Source organism: Eleginops maclovinus, chromosome 3 (assembly GCF_036324505.1).
Source record: "Eleginops maclovinus isolate JMC-PN-2008 ecotype Puerto Natales chromosome 3, JC_Emac_rtc_rv5, whole genome shotgun sequence".
Classification (NCBI taxonomy): Eukaryota; Metazoa; Chordata; class Actinopteri; order Perciformes; family Eleginopidae; genus Eleginops; species Eleginops maclovinus.
Genome location: NC_086351.1, coordinates 12,766,245 through 12,776,771, shown reverse-complemented (window position 1 = coordinate 12,776,771; position 10,527 = coordinate 12,766,245). Strand labels below are relative to the sequence as shown.

The window sequence follows — 10,527 nt, the reverse complement described above, 5'->3', positions numbered from 1 at the left end:
AAGCTAATTTCACAGCCGTATTTATCTGTGTCATTTCTCTTTTTTTTTCATTATGAGGTCTCACATACAAACAATCAGCCTGATGGTTTAGATTTTATCAGTACACAATCAATGCACTAACGTTTGGCCTTTCGTCCTTCTCTTACTAATTCCTTACCCACTGACAAAACATGTTACACACATGCAATTCACAAAACAATTTGACTGCAGAAGGCCCAGTTAACCTGCGAACATAAACAAAAGTGCCATGCAGCAAAAGTTTTGCAAATGAGGTAAGACAGTAAGAAACATTCAGGAACAACATCATGCTCCGGTCTACATTCATAATGGCAATTTCATGTAAGAGAAATCACAGTGATTACTTTTTTTGTTTTGTAACACTGTTCCAGTGGGATTCAGATGTTAAGGCATTTCCCATAACAAAGAATTACAGTAATAAGTGGCCCTCTTTGGTTTCAACAGCAGTCCCTTCTTCTCATACATTTCAATAATAAAAAGCAGATAGATAGATAGAACATAGATTGATAGACAGATGGATAAACTAATAGATAGATATGGGAAACTGCCCTTTGAATGTATATTTTGACCAACTGGCACACTCCTGAGTTAAGCACAGTGACAATAAGTGAAAATAATTTAGCGTAATGCATGTGATAAAAAATCACAGGGTACTGGATGAGTCCCATGTTAGCTTTTAAATGGATAAACCTATCCGTAACACTAGGTGCGCTTTACTTATTTCCTGCAGAAGTCTTGTTGCCATCATCACAGGAACCATTGCTCACTCTGCACCGCAGATCTTGACTGACCTCAGACTTTGACCCGAACTTCTCTGTGGAGTCTGGTTGTTCCTGGGGCTCAGGACTCTTGTCTGATTCGGCACTCTGATTAGTCACAGAGGGTCTGCGTGTGTCCTGATAGGACGAGCACAGCTCCTGCCATTTGTTGCGATTAGCATCTATCTCGTCGACCATTGGCTGTAACTTCCTATTGAGCTTCAGCATTGCCTGGGAGTGAAACATAGGAGTACCATTGATATTAAAACTCATAAATAATGTGTATAGTTTTTGTGAGACAGTGAACATAAGAGTGACCTACCTGGTAAAGGGGTCTACATATCCCATCTATCCACTCTAGCTGTAAGGCAGGTAATTCATCTTTGCGATTGCGGTCAAATATGGCCTACAGAGAGGTGATTGTCATTTACTAACAAAACATTCATCATCATTTATTTTTTTTACATATACAGCATGGTTGGAGTGTATGCTGCCAACTCTCTATGACATAGAAATGTGTGTGAAAAAGATCCTAGTGAAAGAAAAACTTGGAAAACGTCCATACTTACTGCTGGGGTCAACTTCAGCTCTGACCTCTCTCTGTCCCCTTGTTCAAAGAACTCACTCGTCACCAGTTCTGCAACCTTGGCAAATAATTCCACACATAATCATTTTACTCAAACATTATGTAACATTTGGATTCATGGCGTCTTAGCAACAGGATGCCTGCATTTGTTTTGTTTTGTACTCAATATGCTTTACTTTACATTCAGGAAGAACATGCAAACAGATCCTTTTCTTAAAACTATTTCCAAATTTAATTTTACATCTCCAAGCCCTAACACATCAGAGCATGATGTGAGAAACTTCAAACCTGTTTGGATATCTTCCAAGGACGAGTGACTGCGCCCAGATCACACCCTGTCATCAGCATGGACCTGACAATGACAACAAAGCTTTTTTCTATCTATTTGTTTTCAGTTAGAGTGATGTTGGCACAGGAAGGTTTTATTTAGCAAAAAGATAGAAACCTGAGAACTTCTCTGTGTCCTTCATCCGTCCAGCTGAATTCTCCAGAGAGAACACACTCAAAGAACTTGTTTCTGCGCCTTACAATGCAATGAGAAGGACAAGGATACAGAAAGTATAAGAATGCAAAAGAATAAAGACCGTTTTCACCATAAGATCACTCTGTAAAAACACAAAAATCAAAATGTTCATCCTTCTTATTCTGTGAATTTAGCAATAATATGCATACATCTATTTCAGTTTTCTTATATAATCACTAAGCACCTTGGCTCTGAATTCATTAAAAAGACCGCTCACTCAAAGTGCAAAGTAAGGTCTGTGGAGAGAATCGCCTGCTTCAATAGTTGCATCATGTTGCTGTACTCCTTAGAGCAGAGGTTTGCAAAGATATTGTGACCCTGTGAGAAGAAAAAAAAACAATAGCATACATTAGGGCATATACACCAAAGCAGAGAAGGATGAGTAATAGTTGCTACAATGTCTCCTTATACAGCCAGTTCATTGGTAAAGTCATTGCTCACTGTCAAACGCAGTACCCATTATCAATGTTAATTAGCAGTGTGTATAGACTTTCCCAGTCCTCTGTTAGAGAAATCAATAGAGAGAACATTTCCAGATGATCAAACTGATCAAAGCAGTCTCATAACGTCAATGGTGGTCAGTTGTGCCGCCTACGAATCTTAAAACTGTTTACAAAGAGGGATCACACATGTAGGCATGGATGATGAGGTTCCTTTTAAAAGGGTTTTATTGTATTCTGCTGGTGTATATTTATCTTTTGTTTTGTTTTGTTTTTCTAGTTGAGTTGGGTTTATTTAAGCTTGTAAGGACAGGCGTCGCAAGGGTTGACAGGCATTGAGCCATTATAGTTCAAATAAGCAAATAAACCTCAATACCTTGACTCCATCCAGCTTTTTGTAGCAGGCAACATTGCATTTAATGTTTTTTTCTTATGGTAAAAAGGATCCAATTAATTTGCTTATCCAAGTTAATTAAACACCCACAGCCAATAAACTTAACCTCTGAATTACTGAAGCATTCTAATCGTATGAAAAGTACTGGTCTGACCTCACTTTGTAGGATCATGACTGCATGGTTGAAGTGATGATGCTCCAGGGTGGCTGACGTGCCGTAGAGCAGAGCCAGAGCTGAACCTGTCCTGCGGGTCAGAACAGAGTAGTGAAGCTTTCTGTAGAGTGTTTGTCATCATACAATTAGGCCTGCCACACTTACTTGGCTTGAAATGCATTGTTGGTGCCACGGTGGTCCAAGTCATGACACAGGCAGCCGACCATCAGTGCCAGTATCTCAGCTTCCGACAGGACGTCCTGGAAACTGGCTGTCTGCCAAACATCAAGCAGAATGGCAAATTTTTATCCACTTAGCAGAGTCAACCACAGCATTCATTCTCTATGTACTGCCATGCAATAGAAAAGGACATGACAGAACATTTCAGAAATACATTTGGTTATTGATGTTAGGGAGTTTTAGCAATCCACATCAGTCAAGTTGATCATTCTCTTTGAGGCTTAACCCAAATAATCCTTTGAATTTCTTTTGTGGGGTTTATCCTATGTTGTTTCCTCCTGAATATTTTTTCTTAAGCGACTGATTGTTGATAAGTCTGCCGAGACTGAAAAATCACCTCAAAAAGTCATAACTGTCAGGTGAGAGGTTTGAAGTTAGATATATCAAAACTTACTGTGATCATAACAAACATGCACTGCGACACATTGAAGGCATGCCTCCAGTTGTGATACGCCACAGTTCGATAGTTCTTCCTCACAGTCAATAGCCAGCGGCACAAAACCTACAAGACAACAGACATGTGGCTGATATACAAACATATCAAATGTCGAATCTCACAGGACATATTGCAGGGTCTCACCTCATAGTCAATTTTAAACTTTTGCACAACACCAAGTTCGAGAAACATCCGGAGTGACGCGGTGATCATGGCGTCATTGTCCAAAGAGAAGTCGTTGAAGTGAAACTCATCGATGCCCAACTCACTGCTCAGGGGGATCTTAGCTGCCTTAGGGGGACATAGGACAGAGCTGTCAATCGCACAGCAAGTTTTATCATAATGTATGAAGGTTGTTATCTAGGAGATTACCTTGAGTCTGTCAACTTCTACCTTAGAACAGGTAGCATGGTAGGACAACATCTGAAAAATATAAATTTGTGCAAAAAAAGTGAGATAAAGGGAACTTATGGTGCACAAAAAAAACGGAAACGTTGACTTAATTAAATATATTATGTCAACAAATTTCACACAAATGTATTAGGTTAGGTCAAAACAATAATATTAAGTTAAACCTAATAGGTACACAGGTTATACAACTATTACATTTAATTAAAGTCAACAATCCTGTTATTTCAGTGTGCTAATGCAATGCTGTTGAGGTGAAAATCCTGAATTGAATTAAAGTTTTAAAAAAGGCAATGTTGCAGAAGATAATATTTTGCAAGAACTCCAAGGCCAGCTATCTTTCCTAATTTTCTTGTTATGTGATCACGATCGAGTAAGAGTATAACTGTGCTTTTAAAAGTAATGTGTAGCTAAACTTGAAGTATCATGTGAAAAAAAAAATGCATGAGATGTTTCTAGAGATGGCAGAGATAACGTGGCAGAAATACACTAGGAGTATGTGTTGCCTTTGATGACAGGTGAGCAGACTGGCACATGTATTTATCATGAATTATAGAAAGCAGCTGAAATATTGATGGTGAGAAGCAGAACCATGTTTGCTGAGGCAATGGAGCAGAAAACTGATGGTGATGCTAATGATTGTTAAGAGCCTCTCATATAAAATATTCAGTGACATTACTTTCCTCATTAACTATTTGCCCATACACTCATTTTAAATAGATGTTATTTTTAGTTTAACAAAATGGATACGAATATTAGTCGAGGAAAATTCAGCGTGTTGCATATTATGATTGCTAGCAAATCAGCGCCTGTATAACATTCAACCGTAGCCTCAGTGAATTAACTTTTGAAATGTATATTTTATAAATACAGCTTATCTAGAGCATGTTTAATACAATGTATTTTAAATACTGGTGTAAAACACATATGCCTGTCATATATAGGGTTGGTGAAGCCACTCTGTAATTTTTCATCTGCAATATTTTTTAAATGTGGATACATCACATCACTGTCACAAAAATAATAAGAAAAAGTCAAACATACAAATACATTTAAAAAACCTACCTCATAAATGCTAAAGTGGAAGGGTGATGATTTAATAAAGAGTAAAAAACTCAATATGTTCTAGTGCTTACATCCAGTGCTACGGACTGCTTGGCCCACGTCTTCTTAACTTGATTGTACATCATAGTGTTGTTGATTCCAAGTCCGCAGAAAATCACAAATGCCTGGATACAAATGAAAGGGAAAAAAACCATAAAAGGAAACACAAGATGTTGGCGTTATGTAAAATCTAATGCAATTTAAACAAAGTGATGGAGCAGCTATAGAGTTATTAAAAACAAACCTCGAACAGTCTCTGATCTGCATCATTGAACGTCTTCCTGTCTAAGCGATTCAGAATTTGTGCAACCCCTGCAGAAATCACACGCAAATGCAAATCATTGACTGTAAAAACAACAATTGGTTTCCCAGTGAGGAACATTTTATTATTTCCGGTCGATTTACCAATTATTTGATGAGTCCGATTCCAGATAGGGACGCATAACACTGATCTGATGTGAAACCCTGAGGCCTGGTCTGCCTGTAAAGAGAGGGACACAGTGAAAATGGAGTTTGATGAGAAAAATATATTTTATTACCGGCCCAGTCCCATATTGCTTCTTCAAGTAAAAAAAGTAAAATAACACATAAATTTCAATGTGTAGGTGTTTCTGGTGTGAGACTTTGTCTACTTGCTGCAGTTACATTTGCTCTCTCTAATAAGTCTTATAAAGAGACTTTTGTGTGCACACCTCTGCATCAAAGCGTGGGTCCTGACACACATCACTGATGTTAACCGGCAATCCTGTGGAAGCCACCAGCTCAGCAATGCTGTTATTGATCAGCCAATCGGAACACGAAAGCTTCTCCATGCTGATGTGGCCAATAACACAAACAGGAAAACAAAAGTCATTTCTCTGCACTTAAATGTGCAACACAACTGCAGTTTATATTGAGTAACTTCATTTTTCCTGTTTGTTTCTTGTATCGATTTGTATGAACGCACATCACATCTGTTTATGCTATGTGTTGTTGTTTTGGAATCTCCCTATAGTATCCCTCTAAAACTCTTTCTTACCTGATGTCACGGTCAATGTTGCACAGGGGAGACATGAGCTCAAACGTCTTGGAGAACTTTACAACCTATAGAAAGACTTTAATCAGCACAACCAATGTCATGTAGCAACAAAAAAGGGAGAATTGTGTACAAGAAAAGCTACATGGTCTAAAGGAAAAGTTCTAAATTATGTATCTGTTAAGCAGGGAAAAAAGCAGATAAAGAGCCTCACGGGTGAATCAATGTCTTCGAGGAGAAGCACAGAGCAGCGTTCACACTGCAGAAGGGTCAGCGCTCTCTGCATGATCTTCCTTACAATCTTCTCCAGATCAGTCTGCTCCTCAAACAGGTCATTGACCACCTCCAGCAGAGCCTGTAGCAAGGAGAAAGGACTGATGACTTTTGTTTGATACACAGTGTTAACATTTTATATATCATATATATATATCATATTCATGATTCATATTCACAATGTAAGGCTGTCAAAGGATGCACTATACGTTTGTTAGCCACTATATAAGTTACCTTCATTGGTATTGGTATTTGTATTAAAGTTATGACCAATAAAACTCTGCTAAGCATAAGCATGTTATTCTTCTTCTCTCAATACTCCAGTGGCTACAAAACAACCAACCATCTTTTTGTAATTGCACTTTTAATATTCTCTTACCCTACTCCTTTCATACTCCTTTCGAGACTCCGAAAACAACTTGGCATTGGAAATCGATATTCCACAGAATGGTAGATACATCTGCAGTACCTGAGTGGTGAGAAGCATGCATAATCAATAATGATGTTAGCTATTTGTGTGCTAAACAGAAATGCATTAAACTGGGTAAGAGAAAAAAATAAAGAGTGCATGGTAATGGGGGTAGAAGGTGGTGATGGAGTTGTCTGCTTCTTTGCAAACATTTCTCTACAAATAGATTTCCTGTTAATGAAGTATTGATTTGAAGAAAGAAGGCCTTACGTGAGACATCAAGGGTGCTAAAATGTCATGGTAAGCTGACAGATCAGATGTCTTTTTTTCTACTCGTTATCTTTGTTGGTCAAAAGCAATTACTGAAGGTCCTTTTATTTAGCACATATGGAAAAATGTTGCTTTTCTAAACCTTACATTCTGCCAACTCACAATGCTGTTTAAAGTTGATATTTTTGAAGAGGAGGCCAGAGAACAAATGTCAGGGGACATTTTCTTTTTACAACTTTACTCTGCCACCTTGTGGACAAACATCAGCTGCATCTCAGTGCAGCTGATTTTTTGGTGAGTTGACATAAACTACCTGTTGACTACAGAGATTGACTGCACCAGCATCTCTGTGTCTTCAACGACTCTACCCACAGTAACTCAGCTTTACTTTTTTTTTACCTGGCTACACACCTAAACAAGAAGCCAGCAGTATTAAAAATGTAGATATTATTTCAACTAAAAACTAGAACAGTGGAATTATAAAAGCTGTGAAAGTAAGTGTGTAATACAGGCAGTTTGTAGCAAACTCATTCCAAATGGACTGCTCAAGGAGCAATTGAAAGTGTAACCATTTAAAATCTGTTTCCTGAGTGTGCTTATATACTGTATTGTGCAGCCAGTTATATTAAATGCTGCACATTGAGTAAAAGGTTGACCTCCTCCCTTCATGTTTCAGGTGTTTTGCTTCAGAGTGAACACTTTGGCCCTCTCCACAGCCATTAAGATAAACTGTAAAAACACTGCTTTAAGCTGCATGGCTCAAGTGTGTGTGTGTGTGTGTGTGTGTGTGTGTGTGTGTGTGTGTGTGTGTGTGTGTGTGTGTGTGTGTGTGTGTGTGTGTGTGTGTGTGTGTGTGTGTGTGTGTGTGTGTGTGAAAAAAAAGCCTCAGAAATCCAATTTTACCACTGACTCTGAAACGCCCTCAATGTTCAAACCAGCTACAATAATACTGAGGCTTTTGAATGGCCAATAAAATGCATGTGAAAATCCCCTGGCAGCATGGCAACATAATATAGCCTCACCTTCTCATCATCCTCGGTAAACGGAGTGCCCATGGGATTTTTGTTGATTGCTTGAACAACACCTATGACTTCCCCATCACTGTTACAGATGGCCATACAGAGGATGGACTGAGTCTTGTAGCCTGTTAACTTGTCTATCTCATCACTGAAGCGGTGGTCCTGGAACAGTGATCGCATAAACAAATGTTATATCAAACATGAACGATCCTACATTAACACACAAAAAGACTGAATACATTGCTTCACATTTTCAGGGTCTGCAGGCTACTGTTAAGCTGCCTAAAAGAAAAAAGTTTGGCAACTTACAGAACAACACATTCCTGTTGTTTTTACTAAAGCAGAATAACTAGGATATCCCTGTCAGATAATTACACTAACTATTGCAGTATTAGACCTCAGGTGATTCACAATGTTGCCTTAGCCTACCATGAAGCCCAGGGTTAAGATATAATGATGTGGTTGCTTTTAAGATGATGTGGCTTGTGGGAAGAATTATAACGCTTGCTTTCACAAGAGAGTGTTTAATGTCTATTCTGACATAATTGAGGTAATTAGTCTTTTCTCCATTTATTCTGGTTGAGCAACCCCTTTGAGTGGAGCTTTCCCTTAACCAAGTCACTGAGGTCAACTTCAAAAACATCTAATTAAAATCTCTTACATTCTTTGTGTATTTGTGGATGCTTTTAATGTGGGCACCACTGTTTGTGTTCATGTTTACTCCCAGTGGTAAACATCTTCTGATTTCAACACTAGTCTTAAATAATTAATCAATAGCTGCAGCTGTATACATCTGCATCAACTTTAGTCTAGGTGTAGCAGTATTTATTTATCATACACATTTACCTCATATGCGTTTGGGATGTTTACAGTTTCTCCATGCTCTGCCACATATCCAATAATACCCTTTCCCCATGGCACCTGCACTTCATTGGAGTTTAAGGTGCTCGATGATGGTCTGACAGTGGTGCCAGAGTGCACATCAAAGAATTTGGACACCAGTGTCCTCTTGTGTGCGGGTCCCTCCACAAGGAATAGCGAACACCTGTCTGCGTCCACCAAGATGCACACATTTATCAGGATCTTGTAACTTAGGTTTGTCAGGTCCAAGTCATTGGAGATATCCTTCACCAGCTCCAAGAAAAACTCCCTCTCGTTGGTTTCCTTAAGTCTGTATTTGTAGTCGATGGCGCTGGACGCGTACTGGGGCACGTTGACCCGGGATTCCAGCAGGGCGCTCAGGATGTGTGCGGTGGTCGGAGGCAGAGAGCTGGCTTTACGAAGGAGCGCACGACGCCTCATGCTGGACTGGGACTCGTGTTCGCTCAGGCTCACATGTTCATCATAGGTCCGGTGTGCAGTGGTGGCTTTGGACCGGGCAAAGTTCCGTCGCAGCTCCATGTGAGAGGATCTACGCCGGAGCCCCTCCGGGTTGGTCGGCCAGAGCGGGTCCTGGGCAGCGCCACGCTTCTCCTCCACTGTGGTTGACACTTTCGACGGCGGATGCTCCCTCAGCCATCTGCTCACCTGGTCACATTTCGCCTTTCGGACTAGATACTCCTCGAAGAGATCTGGGTGGCAGTCCAAAAAAGCCTCAATATCCGAGAAGTCAAATGTGGTCATGGTGAAAGCTGCTGTGAGGACCAAATGAGACACTCAAATGAAACAGAACAAGAGTTAGATGAGTGGATGACGGGGTGGTGCGTATGCAGACGAGCTTCTCAGAGAAGTGATGTCCTCAAATTGATTATTAAAAAATCCACAATTTATTATTCCCCCATATAAAAGACAGCCCATTGTCCTCTTCCCTGAAAGACTGAGAGAAAAAGTGGACACAGCTGCCTGTCAAGTCGTGAATGAACAGTGTTTCTGGAGGTTTCTGAGGAATACTTTGCAGAGCTGTAGAGAAACACAACGCTAACATTTTCTCCTTAAAAACTGCAGGGCAGGCTGTTCACTCGCTCTCTTTATGCTTCACCACCAGAGACACTCTGTGCTAGGCTCCAATCACAACCAAGTACGAATTTGATATTTCATTTACATTTAAACCTTGCAGGGAAAGAACAACTTTTTTGTAATGTGTAAAAGCAGTGATGTGCTGGTTTGAAAAGACAGCTTAACTCAACAAAGAAAATATGCACATTTAAACAATGAAAAATTCACAAGTTATACCTCTGTTGTTGTGAAATGTGTGTTGGATTTGTTTATATTTTTGATAATGCAGGCAACTGCCCATGGCACATGAACCTTAGGCAGGATGTTCATGGATATTTGGGCAAACAAGGAGTCGGTCTACACCATAGTCAATGCTGGTGTCTTTTAACAGTGGTCTTCTTTCCATACCCTGATTTTAGTCGATAAATTTGAACCAAACCTCAATTTATCAGATCAGAAAACAAAAATATAGTGTTGTGGTCGTGTGGTGTATCTTTGGGAAGCACTGAAAATGAACTGTGAGCATAAAGACTGCACAGACCTTG

The 10,527-nt window shown here is 39.7% G+C and overlaps 1 protein-coding gene across 1 annotated transcript; it reads right to left on the bottom strand.

The window, feature by feature from the left end:
* Nucleotides 1–731: 731 nt before the first annotated feature.
* On the bottom strand, nt 732–9,670 carry pde11al (phosphodiesterase 11a, like). The gene is made up of 20 exons (XM_063879680.1): nt 8,894–9,670; nt 8,051–8,209; nt 6,729–6,818; nt 6,291–6,431; nt 6,080–6,144; nt 5,754–5,874; nt 5,467–5,542; nt 5,306–5,373; nt 5,094–5,186; nt 3,922–3,972; nt 3,694–3,840; nt 3,508–3,615; nt 3,039–3,148; nt 2,874–2,964; nt 2,103–2,203; nt 1,808–1,885; nt 1,651–1,714; nt 1,346–1,420; nt 1,099–1,182; nt 732–1,007 (listed from the first exon to the last, which is right to left on the bottom strand). Exons 1-20 carry the CDS (start codon nt 9,668–9,670, stop codon nt 732–734), a joined length of 2,775 nt encoding a protein of 924 aa, XP_063735750.1.
* Between the last annotated feature and the right edge of the window lie 857 nt (nt 9,671–10,527).

Bases quoted from the DNA above. Each gene is read 5' to 3' on its own strand.
- pde11al (XM_063879680.1), bottom strand. From the start codon at position 9,670: ATGACCACATTTGACTTCTCGGATATTGAGGCTTTTTTGGACTGCCAC. The intron at 5,374-5,466 runs GTAAATCGACCG...TGATTTCTGCAG, and splicing joins TCGGACTCATCAAATAATTG to GGGTTGCACAAATTCTGAAT. The intron at 5,187-5,305 runs GTTTGTTTTTAA...ATTTGTATCCAG, and splicing joins CAGATCAGAGACTGTTCGAG to GCATTTGTGATTTTCTGCGG.